This window comes from Vulpes lagopus, chromosome 5, assembly GCF_018345385.1.
Source record: "Vulpes lagopus strain Blue_001 chromosome 5, ASM1834538v1, whole genome shotgun sequence".
NCBI classification, from domain to species: domain Eukaryota; kingdom Metazoa; phylum Chordata; class Mammalia; order Carnivora; family Canidae; genus Vulpes; species Vulpes lagopus.
Window position 1 is genome coordinate 26,763,537 of NC_054828.1, and position 26,360 is coordinate 26,789,896.

Sequence of the window (26,360 nt, forward strand, 5' to 3'; positions counted from 1 at the left end):
CTTTTTTAAAATAGATATCCTAACATGTGAGATTATGTTCATTGTGGTTTTGACTTTCATTTCTGTCTCTGTGTCTTCTTTGGGAAATGTCTGTTCAGATCATTGGGTTATTCAGGTTTTTTCCATTGGGGTTCTATGAGTTTCTAGTATATTTTGGGTATTAATCAGATATGTGGCTTGCAGATCTCCTATGCTAGAAGTTATCTTTTCATTTTGTTGATGTTTCCTTTGCTGTGTACAAGCTTTCAGTTTGATGGAGTCTGACTTGTTTATTTTTGCTTTTATTGCCTTTGCTTTTCATGTCAAAACTGAGTGATCACTGCCAAAACCAATGTCAAGGAGCTTACTCCCTGTGTTTTCTTCTAGGAGTTTTATAATATTAGGTCTCCCATTCTGTTTCACAGTTTACATTTTTTTAAATTGTGCATTTATTAACAAATTGTTGTAGTTATTTTAATACTTTTGTCTTTTAACCTTTATACAAGAGTTACAAGTAATTTATGTAACACCACTATAATGTAGGGTTTTCTGAATTTAATAATATTTACCTTAGCCAGTGAGTTTTATACTTTCACATATTTTTATGTTACTAATTAGCATCACTTCAGCTTAAAGAACTAACTCCCTTTAACATTTCTTGAAAGGCTGGTCTAGTGATGATAGAAGGACTTTGTCAGGTAGAGTATTCTCAGGTGGCAGGTTTTTTTGTTCTCACTGTGAGAACTTTGAAATATGTCATCCCACTTCCATCTGACCCACAAGGTTTCTGCTGAAAAATCTGTTAAAATTTTATGGTGTTTCCCATGTATGTAAGTAGTTTTCTTGCTGCTTTTAAGGTTCCTTCTTTGTCTTTAGCCTTTAACAATTTAATTATAATGTGTAACAGCATGATTTGCTTTGGATTCATCTCCTTTGGTACCTTCTGGGATTCCTAGATCTGGGTATCTATTCCCTTTTTCAGTTTAGGGAAGTTTACAGTCATTATTTATTTGAATATATTTTCTGCCCATTTCTCTCTTTTTTCTCCTTCTGGGACCCCCATGATGTATATTAGTACACATAATATATATGGTGTCCTAGAAGTCCCTTAGCTAACTTACCCTTTTTTATCCTTTTTGCCCCTCTTAGTAGATGAATTCCACTGCCCTGTCGTCTAGTTCCCTGATTTTTTTATTCCTCTTGATTTAGTCTGGTATTGAATCCCTCTATTAAAATTTCCAATTCAGTTATTAAATTCTTCAGCTCTTAGATTTTTTTATACTTTTTAATATTTCCTGTCTCTTTGTTGAAATTCTCACTTTGTTCATAAATTGATTTCCTGACTTCATTGAGCATCTTTATGAACATTACTCTGAACTTTCTTTTCGGTAAATTACTTATCTCTATTTCATTACTATTGGTTCTTGGAGATTTATCTTGTTCTCTTTTTTTTTTTGGAACACATTTCCTTGTTTCTTCATTCATTTCTGAGATGTTCTGTGTTTCTTTCTGCACATTATTTAAAATAGCCAACTCTCTCTGGCTTGACAGACTGGTCTTATATCAGAGATGAGACCCATCAACCAGCCCAGCTCAAGCTCCTGATTATTTCTCAAACATTTGTGATTGTCCAAGCTACCATTTTTGCTCTTAATAGCTCTTAGTAGTTGAGAGTATGCCAAGACTTGTCAGTATCCCAAAAGAGAGGATTGTAGTTAGCACGTACATGCATGTTGACCAGAAGCCAGTCCCTCTAGCAGTCCCCTCTTACTCCTTCCAGGGAGAAACTGGAAGATGGGCATTTTTGCCTGCTACCTTTGCACTGTGCCCAGGTATATAGACACAAATGCTCCTTCATCCCTTAATGACTTCTTTGTTTTCTATAATCCTGTGGGACTCATGGATACAAAGCCCTGTTGTTCTATTGGAGCTAGGTGATTTGGAGGCCCATTCCTCAAGGTGTCAGCCTTCAAATCTGTGGTTCTAGATTTGTGATCCAGAACTTTTGCTTCTCAGAGAGAAGCTGGAACTTGGCAGATTCCCTCCCAGTTATATGCTATGCCAGGGATGGGATTTATGGCATAAGTCTCAGCCTATTCCCTGTTTCAATGTGGATATTTTCTCTGTCACCTGGTATATAGGATTCACTCATTTAATTCCTGGATTTCTCTGAGAGGATATTCTATGTGTAGACGTATATTCAGTGTGTCCATGAAAGGAGGGAAATTCAGTAGCCTCCTATATCTCCATCTTGGTCTAAAAGCCATGGCAAATATGACTTTGAAAGAGTATTAATAAAGATAGTTAGAAACAGGGACTTCCATATACTGTTACAGGATATATAAATTAATAGACCATTTTTGGAGAACAATTTGACAATATATTAACATTTAAAATAATTTATGCCATTTGATCCAGAAATTCTATACAAGGAATTTATACTCTGGGAGAAATACACAACCGTGAAAAGATCGATGGTCAAGGATTTTTGCCAAAGCATGGTTTATAGTCATGAAAAAAGGCAACAAATCAACTCTCCATTACTTGATTAAGTAAACTATAATACTTCCAGGCAGATTAAATAAACTATGATACTTCCAGGCAGTGGATTATCTGTGTAGTCTTTCAAAAGAAGATACATTTGTATGTTGTGTTGGGAAGGAAGAAATGAAAAATGAAAAAGATTAACTCATCAAACAGTATCTTGGGATGCCTGGGTGGCTCAGTGGTTGAGCATCTGCCTTTGGCCCAGGGCATTATCCTGGAGTCCTGGGATCGAATCCCACATCAGGCTCCCTGCATGGAGCCTGCTTCTCCCTCTGCCTATGTCTCTGCCTCTCTCTGTGTGTGTCTCTCATGAATAAATAAATAAAATATTAAAAAAAAAGAAAAACAGTATGATCTCATTAAATATATATATATATATATATACATATATATATATATATATATAATCCCCACGTCTGTGTGTGTGTGTGTGTGTGTATATATATATATATATATATATATACACACATATATATATAGTGTGTATATATATATAAATTGGATAAGTACCCAGTGCTTAAAACTGTTCACTGGGGGCATTATCCATAGGTGTTAAGATCCTGGGTGGCCTTTGCTTTCCTGCATTTTGTATTTTTGCAATGTTTAACTTTTTAACAAGAAGCATATATTATTTATGTAAACAGAAAGATTCAACGAAGATAATTTTTCAATTAAATTAAAATTAAAGTGAAATCATGTGTCCTTAGCCTAACAGAGATTACATGTGCAGTTAAGAACTTCACTGAGTCATACATAGAGACACACAGAGAGGGCAGGGGTGGCCTCACATCCCCCATGTGTTCCCACCAAGGTCAGAAGGAAGTAGATATTCCAGACTTGGGATGCACAGAAACCTCTTGCTGTTATGATTGCAGATGCTTCCAAGATAGGCAGCTCACTATTTTAAGAAATGGCCAGTTTACCCCTGAGAAGTTTTGCTTTTTTTTTTTTTAAGATTTTATTTATTTATTCATGAGAGACACAAAAAGAGGTAGACACAGGTAGAGGGAGAAGCAAGCTCCCTGTGCAGAGACTGATGTGGGACTCAATCCCAGGACCCTGGGATCACTACCTGAACTAAAAGCAGATGCTTACCTAACCACTGAGCCACCCAGGTGCCCCTACCCCTCAATAGTTTTAGTGGTTCTTATGTCATATCATATTATGCTAACTCAAACTGCATTGTGTAGTTATAGATGCTGTATAAAGTCATACACATGTTTGCTGTCTCTTTCACTTTGGCCAGAATGTAGTTTCCATGAAGACAGGGACCATATTTGCAGCTGTGTCTCCAGCACCTAAAACAGGACTTAGCACAAAGCACCTGTGGAATATTGTCAGAAATTGTTAGAAAGTTTATAAAAACCAAACTCTTCCTGATAACTTTAACCAATGGACTGTAACTGTGGCTGCTTGTCTCCATAAGCCACAAGTAGGCCCTTGTATGTCCGACACAACAACTTGTGCTTCTTTTTTGCCAGACTGCTTAGACACATCAGACCAGGGGAGCAACCATGAGGAATGATTCCTCAGCCAGCATCCATGAAAGCCAGGATGGGCATTGGTGGCAGGGGTGCCCCATGAGAAATAAACCGGAAACAAAAATGTGGCAACCACAAAGAATATGGATGCGTTCATTGTATTTACATCATTCATTGTTTATTGCTTACCTGTCCCACTGGCACTCACAATGCCATGTCTGTTATATTCTGTGTTGTATCCCCAGGACATATTGTTACACCTGGTACATAGTAGATGCTCAAAAATTAGTCCAGTTGGATGTCCATCTGGGTGCACTAGTAGAAACTGAATTGATTAGTCTAACTAAGTCATAAACTCTTCAGCATGATTTCAGACCCCTTCTCAAGACAGGAAGCTATGTCTGATATTGTCAGCAAGGATCAAGGAGTAGAAACATCTGTCTCAAATTTGTATATTGTCCATTTGCTTTTGCACATTCTGAACCTTCTCACTTTCTCCCCATAGAGACATCTGCAAGATCATCTTTGCTTCCTCGTTTCTTTAAGTTCTTTTCTTTCCCGCATTTAAAGACACACCATCTGGGTTCAGGTCTTATCTTCCTTAGACATCATTCACTTGGTGCCTTCCTCTTTTATCTTCATTTATGAGTTCTGAAGGAATACCTTTTCCCGAGGGGTAAGCTCTTTGCCAGGCTGTACTAACTTGGTCCTTTTTGTTGCTTTTCTTCAAATAAAAGTAGTTATGGTCCTGTTTTCATTTTGGCCTTAACATCTCTTTTCTCATAGACCTATAAACTCCTGAGGGGAAATACTTTGATCTTTTACTTCTCCATTTTAAAGATATTTTTACTTCATGGCTTAAAAATTTAAAAAAAAAAAAAAGGTCGTTTCTCTAAGACTAACCAGCTTTCCTTCTTTCTCTGGATTTGGCTGTCTGTATCTGGAGTACTTCAGTAGACATTTCCTGTCTTTTACATTCATCCCTAAGATGAAGAAACATCCCCCTTGAGACTCGGGCAGTGCCACTCAGTGATCTATAAATCACCCCTCAAACTGAGAAGAAATACTTGGGTGAAGTTAATAGGCAGAAACCTGCATGGCCAAAGGGAACTTAGCTGAGAAAGGGCTTGAAAGGGAGAAAGATGTGCCCCAACTGCAAGGTTGCACTAAGGGCAGCACAGCTGCTGAGACTTGCCTTTCCTCTGGGGAACCAGACGTCCTGCTGTACCAGGGACATTTATCTCAGCCCCGCAGTGGGGAAGACAGAGTCCCCTCTTGTCCAGGCTGCCTGCCTTGCTCTGTATCCTGCCTGCCTCCAGGCTGACTTCTACCGCCATGACACAGTAGCTTTCCACCTCCATATTCACATCTCCCCATTGCCTCCTTCAGGTCATCTTAGAAGAGCTCTCAGGCCAGTGTACCAGCTTAAGTGCCCTAACCGTTGCCCCAGAGGTGGTCTGGAGGCATAAAGACAAAGCTTCTAAACTCCTTTGAACCCCAAACCAGCTTTTGGAAAGAGAATGCATTCTGCTTACTAGTAATGGTCCCATTTAAGAAAAATGTCAGACCATGTGACAGCACACTCTCCCCATTGTGCAAATGGCACTCTAGTGGCAAAGGGAGTAAGGGAAGCAAATTATTGTTTGGTAAGCACACTTTCATTATGCCTTCTATTTGACTATGAATAATTAACCAGGTAAATATTAAATAATTAACAGAGTGAAATAGATTAAAAAACAAACTCATAAATGTCTTCTCCTATAGTCATCCCCATCTCTTCACAAAGCTCAAGCCAAAAGCTGCCAACAGTAATGATAAAGGTAGTGACACAGCAGTAATCACCTTCTGTGGAGCACCTACTTGGTGCCAGACATTATGCTAGATACTTTGTGTGTTTGTCGATAACCCTTTTAGTAATGCTGTAAGATAGGGTTATTAACACCAAGTTACAGATTAGGTCATCAATAATCAGAAAAGCGAACTTGCCCAGGGTCATTCTACGATTCACGGCAGGACCAAAATGACACGTGGTTTCTCAGATGCTGACTTCAAACTTCTCTGTTCCACATTCCACTTCTCTGTAATTAAGAGATGAGTATTGTCTGTGGAAGAGGGTTCGGGAACATGGTAAGAGGAAAACATGGCCAAGAATGTAATTATCACCCTCTTCCCCTCTGGCTTCCGAGTCTTCCTCTCTGCCCCAAATAAGACCTTCTTTACCCTTAGATACACATGAAAGAGCTGTTTGATTGTTGCAAACCACAGCTAGTTCCAAGATTAATTACAATCCATACGTCTATTAGGAAGGTGTTAGGTAGATCAAAAAGTAAGGTGACAGTGGCATCATTAATAACATGACCTTTCTCACGAGCCAGTCAGGAATTTGGCTCACTTCTTATAAACCTAGACTTACTAAGACTTATTCTTAGAAATGATAGAGGAAAATACCAGCCCCACATTCAGAATTTGGGAAATCCTCTTACTGCCCCCAAATGCTTTATTTTTTTCAAAAGCATCTTTTAAAATTAGACTAACTAGTGTTTCTCAACAGGGGCATAAGGTTTTTAAGGAGTGAAGTTGTCACCTGAGCTTAACAAGAGTCATTAAGTTCCCGCAGCTGTACACTCAACATCAAAATCCTCTTCTTTAAATTCTGAGAACCCAAAGTAGATTTTACTACTTTTTTTGAAGATTTTTTATTTATTTGAGAGAGAGAGAGAGAGCACAAGCAGGGGTGAGGGGCAGAGGGAGAAGCAGACTCTGCTGAGCAGGAACCCCACATAGGGCTGATCCCAGGATCCCGGGATCATGAACTGAGCTGAAGGCAAACACTTAACTGACTGAGCCACCCAGGCGCCCCAGATTTTGCTACTTTTAACATTTCAATCCAACATTTAGTTCCAGAAACAATGCATAATTAAGGAATAGGAATTATAATATTTTTAAGGCTGGGGGGGGAATGAAATGGAAAGCCAGGTAAATCTAAAAATGAATTATAAAAATATATGGTTCTTACTGTTCCAGAAGGTCCCAATTAAACAGATAAAACAGAATGCACTTAACACAAAGAGGCAAGAGAATAAGATCACATCCATCTTCCTGCCCCAGAAGAAAACTGGAAAATAAGCCAAGCTGCATCTAGAACGAGAAATCTTCAGAAAAGTCTGGAATGAAGGCATCTAGCAGGAAATAATTTTTTGGACTGGCACTTGTATCTTGACTTCAGTCTGTGCTCTTATCCTGTTATTGGAGAGTCCAGAATTTGCAGGGAGGCTGGAATCAGGGAGATAAGAGTTGAGTTTGTAGTGCACGGGATGGATTTCCTTACAAGGACTCACTCTTTACATGTGAAGGAAATAATGTGCCTCAGAGGACTGAAAATCCTATGGCCCAGGGAGGAAGTGTGATGCACAGGCCGAGGGCACCCTTGGAATCTCTTGTTTCAAGGCTGGCTTTTGTACTTTCCCGTCCCCAGTGCTTGCTTTCCCACTGTAAGCCCATGGGGTCCTATTGTTATCTAACACATGTGTTCTCCTTGTCTTTCTCAGTCAGTGAAAGCTGAATTGAAAGCTGTTTCTCGAATTGATTCCATTAATCTTTACCTACATGGTACACCCACCATTCTGTCCCTTGTTGAAGAAGCTCACTGATGGCGGAGGGGGGAGGAGGGTATAGCCTAGAGTTAAAAAGCACTGGCTTAGATTAGTTAGTGTTCCAATCTGCGAGTCTCCCACCCAGGGGACATGCACGAGACCAGAAAATACATCCATGGCTCCAGGGAATCCCCTCCTCAAGCCAATTTTTGTTCAAATTGGATGTATTCCTGGGTTTTCAATATAAAGAAACAAGATCTCACTATGATTTTTAGTAATGCTGCAATGACACATTTTTATTGGTTATTTGCTTACTTATAATTTTAGCAGCTTAACTGGACTATATAAAAAACAAAAAACAAAAAAAAAAACCAGAAGGTACTTTTCTTTTCCAGCAGCTACTGTTTTTCTAAAAGCTTTCCGTGAGCAGTGTTTCCATCAAAATCATGATTGTTGTTATTCTTCATGGACATGAATACACTATATCTACTATTATTTTGCAAACTCTAGGTCCTCTTACTATAGCAACAAAATGAGAATGCTCTTGAATTTTTGTTGATTTAGGGGGTACCTTCAACCTACTTGTTCAAAGCCAGGATCTGCCCACCCTTCAAGTCTGGTGTTGGAGTCTATGGAAAGTCCAGGGATGGACTGACAGTTAGAATGTACTCTCAGCCCCATTAGAGAAGTAGAGTTCTCCTGGTTTTTCTTCCTCCAGAGCTGGTGCTCTGACTCCCAGATATGGGCCTGCAGGAGTGTTTCCCTTTGCTGGATACAGCTCTCGTTAGCTCCCCACACTTAAAGGGTATGCAGCGTAATAAAAATTACGCTGTCCTGTTGTTGGCAGCACTTATCGGATAGGAGTATCATAACATGAATAATATGTGTGAGAAAACTGAAAAGCTGAGGGATTATCCTGATATGGAAACTGAAAACAAAACAACGCTCTGGTCTGCAGGAGCTACTTGCCACATATAAAAACCAACTTTGGCATTTTATATTTTTATTCCCAAGTGACAGAATTAATCCAGTGTTTTATTTTGAAAAGAGGGAGTTTCTGAGCACAAAGAATTCTGGAGTTAGCTGTGGTCATTTGCCAGGCCTGCGGAGATAGACACCCCTTTTTAGCAAACCTCTGAGTTGGCAGCAGATGTTGAAACATTGCTGAAAGAGAAAAGAAAATTCAGTCTCTCCCAATTCTGGCAACCATCATATGTATTTGGTAGGACAAGTATAGCTTATTGGTGCCATCATTTTAAAAGGCGAGAAAAGAGAATCTCAAAGAAATTAAATGAATTCCTATTCTTTTCTTCATTGTGGTAGGCCTCCAGAGAGTTACGAGAGTTTAAAAGACACAGTCCCTTCCCTCAAAGAGGTTATAGCCTAATACGGGTTTTAAAAATGTATAATCTATATAATCTGGGAGTTCAAAGAGCACAATCCCTTCTCTCAAAGAGGTTATAACCTAATAGGGGTTTTAAAAAATGTGTAATCTGATGACACATGAAAGGTAAACTCACAGCCCCAGGTAACGTGGAAATGTTAAGTAAGGGACACAGGTCATGTGAAATGGAGAGTGGAGGGCATGATGCTTGCTAAGGATTGCACTGGGCAGTGACTTTCATAATGAGATGAGAAAGAAGGAAGAGGTAAGGGTGAGTGGGTGGCTCAGTCATTAAGCATCCGACTCTTGATTTTGGCCCAGGTCATGATCTCAGGGTCCTGAGACAGAGCTCCGAGTTGGGCTCCCCACTAAGCTGGGCATTTGCTTGAGATCCTCACTCTTCCTCTCCCTCTGCTCCTTTCCCCATCTTTCTCTAAAATAAATAAGTCTTTAAAGAAGAAGAAGAAGAAGGAAGAGATAAATGAAGTCATGAAGGGAAAGCATGAAGGGAAAAGCAAAAAAAAAAAAAAACATGAAAGGAAAAGCAAAAAATGTTGGGACAGGAAAACGTAGGGTAGGACAAGAAGTAAGCCCATCTGGCAGGGAAGGGGGAGGACCATATAGAAAAGTAACAAGCAGTAACACCGCAGCGTTTCTTGATGGCACCATATGACAGAGCATCTTGAATGCTTGGACCAGAGTCCCTGGAAGCTTTTGAGCAAGTGCAGCATAGTAACTATTTTAAATAAAACACTTCGTTGACAGTGATCAAGATAGATTGTAGTGGAGAGACAGTAGACAGGGAGAGAAACCAGAGAAAGTATTTCTCTATTTGCTGATTTTAATAGGAAAATTTAAATGTTGTTCAAAATTTTTCTAATTTACTCTGCAAACTATACTTCACAGCTCTTTATACTGTACATTTTGAACTCTTGAGATTTTGGGCTAAAATTCAATTTTTGTTTCTTCTCACCTTGAATAACAAAGAGTTACACTGCATAATGAATGGATACCCTGTGCCTTTGACCATTTGTGCTAGGTCAGGCTGAGCCAGGTGACACCAGAGTAAAAGTGGAGGGAGAGGATTATGTAAAATGAGTACATGGGCATTTGCTCACCTTGAGCTTCTGGATTCCTGGGACTCAGGGCCAATCTTGCTGGACAATAGACATGAAAATGGACACTGGCCCATGTCCCTATGGCCTTTTGAAAACCGCTATATGGAGGATAGAAAAAAGTTGGACAGTTAATGAAATGCAGTATTCTATACTGTTATCATTTAACCATCTGTTCCTTCATTTAGCAGAAAAGTGAGTGTATTTACTATAAAGAGACTTGGCATTTTAAGCCTATCTAAGAAATAAGAAGACACCCTGAAATATGTCCCTTGGGTAACTAGACATCTGCTTAAAGAGATGGGACTGGTGAGGCTGTGTTAAGACAGATACGTTTTATTCTTAATCCTACCAGTAGGCTAAGCAATGTAAGCTCAAAACTGAGGCCCTGTCAGTGCTGAGGAATAGGATGTAACCTCGTTCCTAAGTGACAAGAAAATCAAAAAGGAAGGAAGGCAGACAGATTAAAGAAGTGGCAAGGGACTTTAGAAGATCAGAAGATAGCTTCCTAATAAACTCTGGAGTAACTGACCTTACATTGTATTATCTTCCTGTCTTACCATGATCCAGAAAGTGGCTACATGACAGCCAATTGGGGGAAGAGGGAGCAAGGCAGTTATGAAGGGAAGGTTGAGGCAAAGGAGGTCGGAAGGGGTGAGGGGACAGCAGCGGACACAGTGGCATGGGATTGATGACCTGGCAATGGATAGGAATCTTTCCCTGTGAAGAAAATGCTGTGAGATAAACTAAGTGAAATTTTAACAGTTATGAAAAATTTTTCACATTTTAAATTACTAGAAGTAAGATATAATATAACACCCCTTTATTTTGTAAACCAAATCTTATCTCACTATTATGTCAAGGCTGTGTTCCCATGAAAAAGCTTAGGGACATTTTCTCCAGTGTAACATACAAATCATACTTAGGGATCATAATAATCACCTTAAATAACTTTCTGTTTTAATACTGTATAGTTTGTATTGATAATTACTAGCTTAATTACAGGTTACATTTGCATAATGCCTCATTTTTTAATAAAAACACTTCTCCATATATTCTCTCAGTTTCCCAATATCTAAAGCTCAGAGAGAAATTCTGTTTCTCATTTTAGAGACAAGAATTCTGAAACTCAGTTTGATATAAATCACTACTGTCTTTTATTGGATGATTAAACATAAGGGAACCATTCTATGCCCTTTATATGTATTATCTCATTTAGTCTTTGTGACTAAACTATGAGATCGTTAACATCTCTATTTCCTCTGGTTCTAGAATACCACAAGCTTATATTTAATTAATTCCTAACTGTGGTTTGAAATCACTACAGTTTACTGAAGGTGTGACTTACCTAAGATCACTAAACTAGTGACAGAAGAGGAAATAGAAAGAGGAAGTAGAATCTATTTGCTCTTAATTTTCCCATCTAACCATAGTGAAGAATTTTTATATACTAGGTAATCAATCTTAAAAAAATTCTTGCACATTGATTTTTAAAGTATACATTTAAATAGTTTGTGTAAAGAATTCTTATGTTTTTAGAAATTCTGGAATGTTTTAAGAAACCCCGTTGTCTGTATTTACCATTCCTTCATATATTTAGCAAAATGCATTGAGTGGAAAAATCACATGGAAATACTTAGCTAGAATTAAAATAAAGTTAGTGAGCAATTTTGCATTGAAATATGGGCATTCAGTTCAATTCAGCAAGTTGATTTTGAGTGCTTAGTATATAATGTGCTTCAATCTACACAAAGATAAGTAAGCAGTATCCCTCTCTGAAGAAGTTTTCAGTGCTTCTTTACAGGATTATGTTAAAATATCTGAATGTTATTGAAAGAGATTCTTGAGATTCTGAAGTATGATTTCTATTCTATTTGGGGGGGGAAGGATATCAGAAGAAGGAGAAATGGTTGAGTGCAGAGTGAAGTACACTCAACTATCATAAAACTGTAACACAAAGAAGAATCTAACAGTTATGATGAGAGAGGAAATGAGTAAATGCTTTGGAGAAGCATCAGAAGGAAACTGTCATATCACATTGGAATAGAAGGGGAATTAGCAAAGGCCTCAAGACGTAGATATGTTTAAGATGCACCTTAGTGAATGGATAGAAATCCAAAAAGCATATGAGAATAGGGCATTCACACACAAAGGGTCTCGTGTAACTGAACACAGAGGCGTAGCTTTTCTTATATTAGTGTATGTATGTAAATTAACAAAAAGGCCCAAGGCTGAATACCAGGACTTTGTTGTAAAGGACTTGAATACTAGGCTGAGTGAGGTCTTTGAGAGCAAATGCAGTGGAGTGAAAGACAAATACTGGGCTGGAGGTATGAGACATATATACAAATTTCAGCATGACATTTATGAATTGAGTGAGCTTGAACTTTGACTTCCTCACCTGAAGTATGGATGTAATAGTAATTAAAGGTTGAGTATAAATTTTAAAATGTGTATGGAAGTACTCTGAAAATTGTAAAGCACAACAGGAGGCATCATTGCTGTGGTCATTATCATATTGTTATATATACAATGGCATGCGAAGATTTTGGAGCAGTGAAGCTTTTCATCTGCATCTACAATTTAGGAAAATTGAGTTGGCAAGAGTGTAGTGGGTGGATTAATAACAAAAGAGGGGTGCCTGCGTGGTTCAGTCAGTTAAGTGTCTGCCTTTAACTCAGGTCACAATCTTGTGGTCCTAGGATCAAACCCCACATCCAGCTTCCTGCTCAGCAGAGAGCCTGCTTCTCCCTCTCCCTCTGCTGCTCCCCCTACTTGTGCTCGCTCTGTGAAATTGTGTCAAACAAATAAATAAAATCTTTTTAAAAAATAATAACATAAGAGAGAGAACCAATCAAGAATTATTAAAGCAATCCAGATTAAAAGTAATTAAGGTATGATTAGGATGGTAGAGACATTGCAGAAATACTGTTTAGTTTGGCATTCACTCAAAAATATGCTGACCACCCACTCAGTTCCTGGACACAAACTCAGGAGTCCTGCTTAACAAGCCTCTTCAAAAGAGACAGCAGGGAAAGATACAGGATAGAATGGGCAAGTACTTGGGGAGCAGAGGTAAGAGGAGAGGGACACAGAAGGTCACTGGATCTTCCCTTGCTCCCATTGGAGAGACCTCAGGAACAGTGGAATGGAGAAGGGACATCTCAAATGCCTGTGAGCCTAACCCACCTACGGCACAGGTGTCATGGAGGGCAAGAGATGACGGTAGGGTCAGTAAATCCTTCCAGGGTGGGTTTGACTCCCTCTGCTCCCTGCCTGAATGGGTCTGCACTATCCGAGGTGCTGAAAGAGGAAAGTTACCGCCAAAAAGGGCACAAGACCCCCTCAGGAATCTACTGGACTTGAAAAACCTGTCAGAATCCCTCTTCCCCAAGAGAAATGAGAAAAATGTCTTCAACTAAAAAGAATTTCTCACTTTTCTTAAGATGGATCAACTACTGCTTCTGTGTTTGCTTATGTTTGAAAGTGGAAGGAAATTAAAAAAAAAAATAGGGCTCAAAACCTATCTATAAACTCAAAGTAAGTATCCTGGTAATCAGAAGTTGATTGACTCCATTGAATTGTACAGTCATTTGGTGAATGCAGGTACCTTCCAGGAGATAGAACTGAGGAAGGAAACTGCAAGTGGATAAACACTGCTCCCTCTCACAGTTTAGTGAAAGTGTGTGTCAAAAAGCACATGACAGGTGATTGTGCATTGAGCTAAAGTTGTGTTCTTAATACTGTGTTAGAAAAATAAGACACGGGGATCCCTGGGTGGCTCAGCAGTTTAGAGCCTGCCTTCGGCCCAGGGCGTGGTCCTGGGGTCCTGGGATCGAATCCCACATCAGGCTCCCTGCATGGAGCCTGCTTCTCCCTCTGCCTGTGTCTGCCTCTCCCTCTCTCTCTCTGCGTCTCTCATGAATAAATAAAGAAAATTTTTTTAAAAAATTAAAAAAGAAAAATAAGATACTTCTCTCTCTCTCTCTCTCTCTCTCTCTCTCTCTTTATTTTATACATATGATTTGTTTTTTCACTTCTCCATGAAGGAAATTTTTATGAAGGCCAAAGCAGTGTGTGGGGGCTTACTGGAAACTCACCCTAATATCAGTTTCTAATAAAATAAAGAAGTCCTCTAATAATGACCCTAAAGTCAAAAGTACTTTGTCCATTCCTTCAGAAACACCCTATGAAATTTTGTGGGATTAAGTCCAAGAGAAGCAGCCCCCTTTGTACGGCATTTTCCATAGAACTTTTACTACTGGGTTGTCCCTTTATGCAGCTTAAATGAAGTAAAAATAGGACAGCCTTGCAGCTCTTTTTAAGATTAAAGAGAGAATGGGGATAGCCATGGAACCAAAAATTGGTAAAATTAGGAAAAGAGATCATGAAAGCTGGTCTCACATCCTTTTTTTAAAAAATCCCTTTCATTCTTTACTCCTGTTCCTTCCCAGTGTTACTAAGGCAGGCTCGTATAGCTATTTTATATGCTACAGACTTTAAATACTCAACATATTACAGTGCTGTTTGTTTTTTCCCACCACTTAGGAGATGACCTGGCTCCCACCACTTTCTGCTATTCCAGCACCTGGAAAAGTGGAACCAAGCAAATTTCCATTTCCAAATAAGGTGAGATCTTGAAACACTCAGGAACGATATGCTTTACTCACATAGAGATTTTTAGTGGATAGTGGGTTTTCCCTTGATTGTTTTCCATCTGTAAATAGTCTTACCAGAGGCATAGGGTTCTGATTTTCAACAATTTGCAAACATGTATTTATTCATCAAAGGGAGAAAATTCGCTTCCATTTCCATACTTCCTACAAAATGTGATACATGTTATACTTGTCATTTTATCTAAAACATTTGTAAAGTTGAAATGCATCATACAATCATTTTATACATTTAGTGTGATTGTGCATCCTTTTTTCCCTAAAAAGCTGTTATTAAATTAATGATGTATCTTAAAATCAATGTCTTAGAATTGAGGACATGTAGTATGTAATTCCTCTTGGGTATGTTTTATAAACCTTAAAATGTTTTCTAGGACTTTAAAAAACAAACTTCCATATTTTCTTAGGACAAGCACACACTCAAAAAATTCATCACAATATATTTAAATTATACATGAGTCTAATAGGTTTTGTTTTTTAACCATACAACTAACATATAGCTACATATTCATAAAGATGAAATTATGCATATAGCAGGAGCAAAATATGAAAATGTACAGTACCCTCCATCTAGATTTTTATTTCCCTACCCAGAGTTTACTCTCAAGAGTTCGGTGAATACTATTCCACTCATCTTCCCTGTGCATGATATACATATATGTGCATATGCAGTTTTTTAAAGCCCTTAAATGGTATGGTTCTAAAAGCATTTCTTCTATAAAAGTTGATTTTTTTCAGATACCGTGAATACGTATTATTGCTAAATATTAACATCACAACTTTTTAAAGTAAAATGTTAAAATAACAGTTTGTTATAATTATTATCACAGTGGTAAATTTCATTCTAAGAGCTGATTTTTATTTCCTTTAACCAAGTGTATTTGGAGATCTTTGTAAGTAAATATATGGAGATGTTCTTCATTCTCCTTAATAGCCACAAAATACTTTGTAGTCTGAATTTGTTGTAGTTTATTTGGTCAAGCTTCTTTTGATGGACATTGATATTGTTTCTGGCTTGTTGTTATCACAAACACTATTATAACCAACATTTTTATAACTGCCTCTGTATGCTTCTTGAAAGTTTCTAGTACAAATACCTAGAACAGGAATTGGGTGCTGGAGGCATGAGAAGCCAAGTTTAGCCTTGACTGTGTTTCAACAGTACTTTTTTTATGCATCTTTGCCAGTGTTTAACATTATCTGGTGTTATATCATTGTGTCTGCAGTGCAGGTGAAAAATTGATATCCCATTGTTTTAATTTGCATTTCTCCAATTACTTTTGAGTTTGAGCATTGACTCTTTTTCCGTTACAAATTGCCCATTCATATCCATTACCACTTTTAAAAAAATGATTTGTAGGAACTCCTTATATCTTATTCATTTGTCTGTTATATATGATGCAACTATTTTCTTACAACCTTATTTATGTACCTTTTATACTAGCAAAGTGTTTAATTTTATGTCAGGGAAAAATGATTTTTCCTGCTCTCCCACATTCTTACAATGCTATTTTATTATCATTTTTTATAGTTTCGTTTTTAGGTTTTAAAAAACTTTGTGGATGGTGTAACATAGGATTCTAGATTTATTCATTTCAGTGGTTAGTAAATTATTGTAACACCATCAACTGATTAGCTCATATTCCGCCCAGTGGTTTGAAATATCACCTATATCAACAGTTGAACTTCTCATAAATACATGAATTTGCTTCAGGACTGTCCAGCCTCTTTTTTTAGTATATTTATCTGATTCTTTCCCAATTACTCATTTTTAAATAAAAGGTCAACAAGCATTTTTTGTAAAGGATCAGATTGTAAATAGTTTAAGCTTTGCAGAGAATATCTAAATGAATGAATGTGGCTATGTTCAAATAAAATTTTATTTACTGAAACAAGTAGTGAAGAAAAAAAGAAACAGGTAGTGAGTGGCACAATATATAAAGAACTCTTAAAACCCAACATAAAAAGATAACTCATTTTAAGGTTAAATGGTGCAGCCTCTTTGAAAGACACTTTTAACAGTTCCTCAAAAGGTTAAACATCAGGTTATTATATAATCCAGCAATTCCACTCCTAGGTATATACCCAAGAGAACTGAAAAGGAATGCCACTGGGGGTTGTGTTTACTTTGAACTCCTTTTGGTTCTGGGAGGTTTTTTTGGTGGATTTATATTTTCCAAGTGGGGGAAAACAGAATATGTAGCAGTAAAATGTGTAACATGTTAGATTATAATATGTAGTGAAGGAAGATAAATTAGGAGAGGAAAATAATGAATGCTGATGGTGAATAGGGATGGATGAATTTTAAATAGAGAGTTTAAGAAAGGCCATCCTGAGGAGGTAACACTTGAGCTGAAGGAAGAGAAGGAGCAAGTCACATAGGCAAGAGGAGGAAGAGAGTTCTGGCAGATGGAAGTGAAATTGCCTGGACGCTAGAGGAACACCAAGAACTCAGTGGGGTCAAGGCAGAGTGAAACCAGGCAAAGAAACAGTAAGTGGCACAGTGAGGTAAATGCAGTCACATTATACTGGGACAGTAGGACTTGGACTTTGAAAGGACTTGGGCTTTACTCTAAGTGAATTGAGAAACTGTTAAAGAGTTTTGCAAGTAACAAATGTGTTCCATTTTACTCGTCTTGTGTCTACTGGAATCTATACATCTTTGCCATATTCGTAACATTAACAAGGATGATTCTAATCATTGAATGTAGTTATCAATAGGTATAAGAATTGTGTATTATATGTCCAGCCCAGGTAGCTTCCTTCTATTTCTAGGTTTTTTAACACTTTCACAGTTTCTTTTTTTCATTTTTGAAACTCAAGGTATAATTTTCAAATAGCAAAATTTACTCTTTTTAGTATCCTGCAAGTCTTTAAAAACACATATACTCCTGAGACCACCACACTCAAGATATAGAAGCATTCCATCACCACCCAAAACTCCCCCTTGGTACCTTGTAGTCAGTGCCTCCTGCACCCCCAGTCATTGGCAATTACTGATCTGTTTTCCAGAGTATACATGAATAGAACAAATTTGAATTTGGTTGAAATGTATTCAGTATTTATTGATATATTCATAGCTTTTTTTCTTTAATCTGCTAATGTAGAAAATTATATTAATATGTTCTCTGATTTTTTAATCACTTGTATATTCCTGTGATTAGTTTCCTTGAGTATGGTGTTCTGTTCATTTGATACACTTTTGGATTCAATATGCCAATACTTAATTTCATAATTTTGTTCCTGTGTTCATCATCAGGAATGACATCAAGAATATAATAGCCTTCTATAATGAATTCTTTAGCTTTCTACTTTTTTCTGTATTCTGGTTTATATAGTTTATATAATATGCCAATTTCCCCCTTCTTAGAGGCATGGAGTAACTCAACCATAAAAGGTACTGTCCATAGTTTTCTTTTAAGAGTAGATCTTTAATTGTATTTTCATTTTCTTCTATGCCTATTAGCTTTTTGGAATTTTCTACCTCTTCTTGAATTAACTAAACTTTCTTTGTTCTTTTTTTTTCCCCTTTCAGATTTTCAAATGTATACATAATCTGTTTTTGTAGTAATTGCCTTTAAATTTTTAATACATTAGCCTATTTAAACTTATTTTTATCAATACCTACAATTAACTCATAACCATATTCTACGCCCAGCTATAAAACAATTAGGTCTAGTTTGGTCTCTCTCACCACCGTCTCTCAGTTTGAGATTACAATATTTCAAATTGTCATTATTATAACTATTTTTTAGCATTACACCATAACAATTATTTTTTTTTTTTTACACCGTAACAATTATTTGTGAGTTTCTTAATTGGTCATTGTTTCCTGTGCATCAAATCTTCTGCTTTTTAAGATGTGTTTATTGTTTTCACTAGAGTGTATTTTTAAGCAGGTTTTTAGTCCAGACTTGAATTAAAGTTGCCCACTATCCTTTTTGCACTTACTTTTAATCCTTCCACTTCTCCTCTCTGTTTGTTCACTCCTTTGGTGATTTCATCTGGTCTGTTGCTTTAAATAACTCTCTATGCCAAGCTTATGACGTCTAAGTTTGTGTCTCCAGCCCCTTCTCCATCCCCCAAACTCCAGACTTGTATTTCTACTTACTTAATCAATATCTCTACTTGGATACCTAACAAACGTCTTAAGCTTAGCATAGCAAAAACTGAATTTTTCACCCCCCTCCACAAACCTTATCTCAGTTTTTCTCAGTAAGTGATTTCTCCATTTTTGCAGCTGTTTCAAGCCAAAAACCTTGGAATCATCTGTATTTGTTTTCTAAGATACCTTTAACAAAATACACAACTAGTGGGCAGCTTAAAATAGATGAATTTATTCTCTCTTAGTCCTGGAGGCTGAAGTCTGAAATCAGGGTGTCAGCAGTGCCATGCTCCTTCTGACGGCTCTAGGGAAGAATCCTTCTTGCCTCTTCCTAGCTTCTAATGACTATCAGGTCTAATCACATTCCTTGGCTTGTAGCTGCATCACTTTCACTTTTGCCGCTACATTCACATGGCTGTCTTCCCTCTGTGTGTCTCTGTGTCTCTATAAAGACAACAGTCTTTAGATTTAGGTCCCACCCTAATCTAGTGTGATCTTGACCTCATCTGAGTAGTCATGAATTTTAGAAGATGCTATTCAACTCAGTACACCATCTTTGATTCCTCTTTCTCTCATACCATTCATCCAACTCATCATTAAATCATGTCTACCCCACTTTTAAAATATATCCCGAATCTAAATGCTAACCCCACCATCATAGCTACCTCCTTGGTCTACACTATCACTTCTTGCATTAATTATTGTGGTAGCTCCCTAACTAGTCTTCCTGTTTCTACACTTGCTCTATCTACCACTCTATTCCAGGCCATCATCACATCTAGTTTGGACTACAGTTCTCCAGCCATTCACCCTAATACACAATCTATTCTCCACACAGTAGCCTCAACAATATTTTTTTGAATTTGTTTTTTAATCCATTCAGCCACTCTGTGTCTTTTGATTGGAGAATTTAGTCCATTTACATTTGAAGCAACTATTGATAAGTATGTGTTTATTGTTATCTTGTTAGTTGATTTCTAATTGTTTTTGTAGTTCCTTTCTGTTCCTATCCTTCTCTTGCTCTCTTCCTTTGTGATTTGATAACTTTCTTTAGTGGTATGCTTATATTCCTTTCTCTTTATCTTTTCTAAGTATTAACTACAGCTTTTTGCTTTGTGGTTACCATGAGGCTTACATGTAACAATTTATATCATAACAGTCTATTTTAAATTGATAACAACTTTGATCCCATTCTAAAGCTGAACATTTTTACTCTCCTGCCACGTTTTGATTTTGGTGTCACGTTTACATCTTTTTATCTTGTGTATCCTCTAACTAATTATTGTAGTCATGGTTATTTTTACCACTTTTGTCTTTTAGCCATCATGTTACCTCTATAATAATTAATCCACTACCTTTACTAAAGATTTACTTTTCCAGTGATATTTACTCTTTCACATGCTTTCTTGTTACTAATTAGGCCACTTCATGAGGTACCTTCATCATTATGTGATGAAATCCTTTAGCTTTTGCCTGTCTCAAAAACTTTTGATCTCTCCTTCAATTCTTAATGAATTTTCTTGGCTAGATTTTTCTTTCAGCACTTTGCATATATCCTACTACTCGCTTCTGACCTGTAAAGTTTGTTCTGAAACTCTTATAGGGGTTCCCTTATACTTAAAAAGCTGTTTTTCTCTGGCTGCTTTTAATATTCTCTTGTTTTCTTTAACGTTTGATGTTTTAATCATAATGTGTCTTGGTATGGGTCTCTTTGGATTCATATTCTTTGGAATTCTTTGGGATTCCTGGATTTGGATTCCGATTTCCTTCCTCAAGGTAGAGAAATTTTCAGTCATTATTTCTTCTGATAAGATTTCTGTCCCTTTCTTTTTGTCTTTTCCTCCTGGGAGCCCTATATACTGCAGATGTTAGTCTGTTGTCCTGTATGGTCCTGAAGTTGTCTTCACTTACTTCATTTTTTTTTTCCTGCTCTGATTGGTGAATTCCACTACCTTGTCTTTGAGTAGACTGATCCTTTCTTCTGCTTCATTTATTCTGTTGTTGAACCCCTGTGGTGTATGTTTCACCTCAGTCATTGCATTCTTCACCTCTGTGACTTCTGTTTGGTACTTTTTTATATTTTACATCTCTTTGTGGAAGTTCTTACTGTGTTCCTCCATTCTTCTCACCCTTTCAGTAAGCATTTTTATGACCATTACTTCGAACTCTTTATTAGATAAATTACTTACCTCTGTTTCATTAAGGATTTTTTTTCTGAAGTTTTGCCTTCATTTGGAACATATTCCTCTGTATCTTCATTTTGCTTGATTCTCTGTGTTGGTTTCTATATAGTAGATATATAGTAAATTAATTAGCTGAATACCTCTCACAGTCTTGAAGGAGTAGCCTCATGTTGGAAATGAACCCTTTTATTCAGCCTTTCCTCACATCTCAGTCATTTCTCAAACCTATGTATTTGTCCAAGCAATCTGCTATGTTTCTAACAGCCCCTAATAGTTCAGAATGTGCCAAGACATGTCAGTGTCCCAAAGGGAAGAATCTCAGCATGTAGATTCAAGCTGAAAACCAGACCTGCAGACAGCAGCTTTTAAAAGTATGCAAATATATATAGTCCTGAGGGACCACAGGCATAAGCACTGCTGACCACCAGAGCCAGGGGATCTGGAAGTGTTCCCTGCATAGCAATTGCAAAAAAATTGGGTTCCAGAGGAGTATATAAGCTCCTTTCTGGGAGATACCAGCAAGCTAGAGCTAGGCAGAGGGAGAATGAAAAGATAGTGTCTACAGCATATCTTCCCTGAGAGCAGCTCCATTGGCCACTAAAGTATGTGCCAGTCCCGAAGACTACCTCTCAGTCTAAAGCTCTAGGACAAACAAAGTGGCCTCCTTCACAGATTGGGGAAAAGAATATGGCTCAGTCTACTGTCTGTGCAGTCCCCTGGACGTGATAGCCTGCCAAGAAGGCTATGAAGATAGGCTTCCCTGTAATTGCCACAGTCCTGTGGCACCCAGGAACAGAAGGCCCTTCAGGCCATCAGAACCAGGTGATCAAGAGGCATCCCCTGGACATCTGTTGCAAACACCAGGCACCAGGTACACATAATGCTCCCCTCCAGGAGATGTGGCATTCTGGAACCCAGCTGGGATGAATGCAAAGATAGCACTTACCCTCCAAGATTGCTGGAAAGAAATATAGTCAGCTCCTAGATGCATGTTTAAGTAGTAGCCTGCCCCTTAGGCCATAGCTATGATGATTAGTTACTAGGCCTAGGCCTCCCTCACAGAAAGACTGGGCTTCTAGGTCTGTTGCTTCTTGTTGTGACCCAGGGATAGTAGTGGCTTAAGAACTCTTCTCTGTTGTTTATAGTTCTGTGGGACCCAAAAGTATAAGCCCCACTGGCCACCCCAACCAGGCAATGTAGAGGTATCCCCAAATAGCACACATCCCAAGGCCCATTTGGTTTACCAAAAGGACTGTACAAATTTGTTTTGTTGAATGTATATGGTTAAGTTGAAGTAATAACTTATCTTTACTTATCTTTACAGTAAAATTGAGACCTCATGTCACTAGTATAAAAAATATATTTTTCAAGGCAGAAATTAAGTTACAAGAATCTTATCTTCCATCCAAAAAGATACATTATCAAATATCAGATAGGGCACAGAATTTCAAATTTAAATTTTAAAATGTATGTTATTTAGGATTTTTATAGGATTTGTATGTAGTTATGTCACTCCTAGATCTTTTTGCCTTACCCAAGAAAGAAAGGATAAGTCATTTTACAAAGTGTAAGAACATTGCATGATTTTAATAATGTTTTTCTTTCAAAAAGCTTGTAAGTACTATTAATTTATCTTGTACAGAAGAAATAAGACTGGATTAGTGTACTATGTCTGCTATAACAAATTTCCAAAAACTTAGTGACTTAAGACAACATAAATTTATTGTCTTACAATTCTGGAAGTCAGAAGTCTGAGCTAAAATCAAGGTGTTAGTGGGCTGCATTCTTCCTAAATGCTCTAGGGAAGAATTTGTTTTCTTGTTGCTCTCAGCTTCTACAAGCTACCCTTGTTACTTAGCTCATGGCTCTCATCATTCTGACCTCAGACTTCCTTGTCACATCTCCTTCTCTGAGACTCCTTCCTCCTCATCTCTGTCCTAAGGGTCTTTGTGATTATAGTGGGCCTACCTGATAATCCAGGGTAATCTCCCATCTCAGAATTATTTAATCACATCTGCAAATCCCTTTTGCCCTGAGCAGCAGCATATTCATGGGGTCCAGTAATTAGGAAACAGACATCTTTGGGGGAGCCCTTACTCTGCCTACTACAAAAACTATTGCTAATTTTCACACACAGTGCATCTCTTTTAACCTGTATCTCAACTAATTAGTATTCTGACAATTGGAGGTGTGCAGTTCATTAATTGATTAATGTTTGAGATTATCACTATTGCTAGTGTAGAGTTAGAATTATTTATGGAATATGAGGGAGAAAATCTCCAAAATGACTCATAAATAACAAAATTAAGCCCTCATTAAGATTGAAGGAGCAATTTGACCTCACAAGGAAAAGTCTTTTTAACTGAGCATTCTGAGTTACCACTAAATTAATTAGCTGAATACTTCCGAGAATTTCCCCAATTTGTCTCACTGTTAAAGGACATTATGTATAGTAAAGTTCACTGATAATGAACTTGGATATTTTTTTTCTGTTCCCTAAAATCTTAATTGGGAGTCACAATTCCCTAGATAAAAACTACCAGACATGTCCACCTCATTCTTTAAATCTCAAAAGTAATTGAATTTGCTTTAAAAACAAAAAACAAAAAACAAAACAACAACAACAACAAAAAACCTGTATGCCATTATCAGGTATTTCAACCAAGAAAAAAAAAATTGAATTTGATTTGCCCTTTCTCTTCATTTCTGGAACAGTCTCATAAATTTTGAAATGCAAATAAAGGACTCCAAGTGCTTGAACCTTTTCCATCCTCAGAAGGCATATGTGCAAACCTAATGACATTTCACAAACATTTTGTGTGGCAATGGATGCTGGCTCTGGTGGGATCAAACCTGGTCTGGAACTATACTTACTGATCAGTGTTTAAAGCATTATACAGAAGAATTCTAGCATCATTTTAGAAATGATAATCCTATTATTGCCTTTTTGTCCACTAGAAGAAGGAAGGCAGCAAGTGTGAAGGAAAGTGTTTTACAGTTGGGAAGTTCATTTTCTATCTTGTTCTTGGGGTTCCTAACATGCTTTAAGTTGCACCACAAAATTTTTGGACTAAAACTCCATGATTAGCACTATCTGGAAACAAACATTTAAATTAATTATAAATTACCTTATTTCAATTCTTTTAAGCTTTATAGAAAAGAATGAGGAGAAATAATAGGTGTGAAGGGAGACTGCAAATCATGTGTGTCTTGTTCCTGTAGTAACTAGCTTTGTACGTGGGTCTGAAAATATGAGATATATTTCCATTTCTTGCTTATCATAATTCTAACACTGGATTGATAGAAACACAACGAGAGATCTGAGTGGAGCAGTCCTCAGATGATTCCAAAGAGCCATTTTTAAGTAATACCCTCAAAAAAAAAAAAAGTAATACCTTCATAGTATAAAGACCCTCCTTAAGCTATATGGCTTAAGAAAAACTGTATTTTACTGATCTAAAGTAGTTTTGTGGGGTTTTTTTGACATCTTATGTTCCCTAAAAATCAGGATTTGTTTTATAATTGACGGCATCTTAAAATTAATTGGCAGTAGTTTTCTTTCATAATAGTACGGGAGGGAGTGTAGCTTCAGACAGTTTTGCTGGCAGAGTACATATGACGAAATACAGTCTTTATTACAGTGCTTCATTGAAGGGCTTTCTAGATACCAGCACACTTCAGCAAAATGATTTGTACAAACTCTGCTTCCCAACTAAACACTACATTTAAAGAAGGTTTAGGATTCCTGTGTACCAAAAAATAGGTGTTGGGAATTCAGGACTTGGAGGTGGAGAAGCATAAATTCTCATCTGTAGATATTCTTGTAAATAACCGGAAGTGGCTCTCGCCTTTGTGCACATGTCAGAATGATGCTCACTTGATGAATGACACTGGCAAACCAAAAGCAGTCAATTAACCTTAGCAGTGTCCTGTTACAGGATGACAGGCAACTTTTTAAAAATGTATATACTTTACTTTTACTGCTTTTATGAATTTTCTTTAATGAATAGGTATTACTGTTGCTTGTTTTTTTAAATAATAAATGCTCCTCAATAAGATAGAGCTACCTTTGGGTCAAGGCAGGAATAATAGTAGCATCTTTTTATCCTATCTATCAAATTGTATACTTGAAATATGTGCAGCTTATATCATTGAATTTGTACCTTAATAAAGCTGGGTTTGTCCTTCTTTTAAAGAATCATAGTTGAAAAGGTAATGTCTGTAGTGGCAGTGTGACACAGTACAGTGAAAACATAAAGCAGATGAGCCCTTTCTGGATCAGGAAGATTTCAAAGAGCAGGTAACCCTTGAGCTTTTCTGTTCAGAGCCTTGAAGAAAGAATGAAGTTTGCCAAGCAGAAAACAGAAAATGACAGGGCATGCATCCCAAGGCCAAGGAAAGGTTGCAAAGGCTTGAAGTACTCTTGCAGAGCGGCCATGACATCCCTTTCAGCCCTAGGTTATGATATTTTGTATACATATCATCTACACTGCTAACTTGCCAGGCCCCGGGGCCCTGTAGACAGGGAGTTTGTTCCCTCACTCTGTAACTCTTAAAATGTCTGACAGAACCTTGCAGCCCTCCTAGAGTGCTCCCAGAGGGGGCTAAAGTAAGAATACGCAGATGAGGTTAGCAACTCCCCAAGCATCTACTTACAGAAAACTTAGCAAGGGCCTTTGAGAGAAAGAAGAGAAGAGAGAGAGGGAAGACCTTTGAGACAAGCTATAGGTGGTAAGAGTGTCTGGGTAGGATGACAGGAAATACAAAATGGGAAGAACTTAAGTGCCTGGGCCCTTGGAGGGAGGGGGCTTTGTTTCCCTCTGCTCTGAATGCAGCCTGGCTCCTCTCAGTGAAGGATAAAGGATCTGTACGCTCTCTGGTGGCCCCAGGGTTTTGCAGCTGCCTGGGCAGGGCAGGACTCTTTCAAGAAGCAGCAGCCACTGGCCCTATTGTTGGCCAGCAGAGACCTAGTCAGTATAAAGACAATGCCCTATGGATGTAGTCTTGAGAGGAGCCTCATAAGGTAACTCACGCCCTCCACCGGCCCCCTGGCTATGTGCTGGCCAGACATCAGTGACAATGATGATGGGATAACATTCGTACCCCCAGAATGGCATGGTCTAGAAACTGGGGTTAGAGTCCTTATTTTCAAGCTAATATTTGTTGGTTCAGTGCACCATCCAGAAGACATTGGTTACAAACATGACATCACATATTAAGACAAAGTATTTTGCCCCTCCAAAAGTCTCCTTCTTTCGGGAAGGGCAGATTTTTGTGGTGATTTTTTTTAACCAATTACT

General features: G+C 37.7%; 1 protein-coding gene across 4 annotated transcripts in view; it reads left to right on the plus strand.

The window, feature by feature from the left end:
- AFF3 (AF4/FMR2 family member 3) overlaps positions 1-26,360 on the plus strand; it is a 564,761-nt gene that overhangs the window by 353,834 nt on the left and 184,567 nt on the right. For all 4 annotated transcript variants that reach the window (XM_041757150.1, XM_041757149.1, XM_041757151.1 and 1 more), the window contains exon 8: positions 14,648-14,728. In XM_041757150.1, coding sequence (XP_041613084.1) covers positions 14,648-14,728 — 81 coding nt within the window. The remainder of the gene's footprint in view (positions 1-14,647; positions 14,729-26,360) is intronic.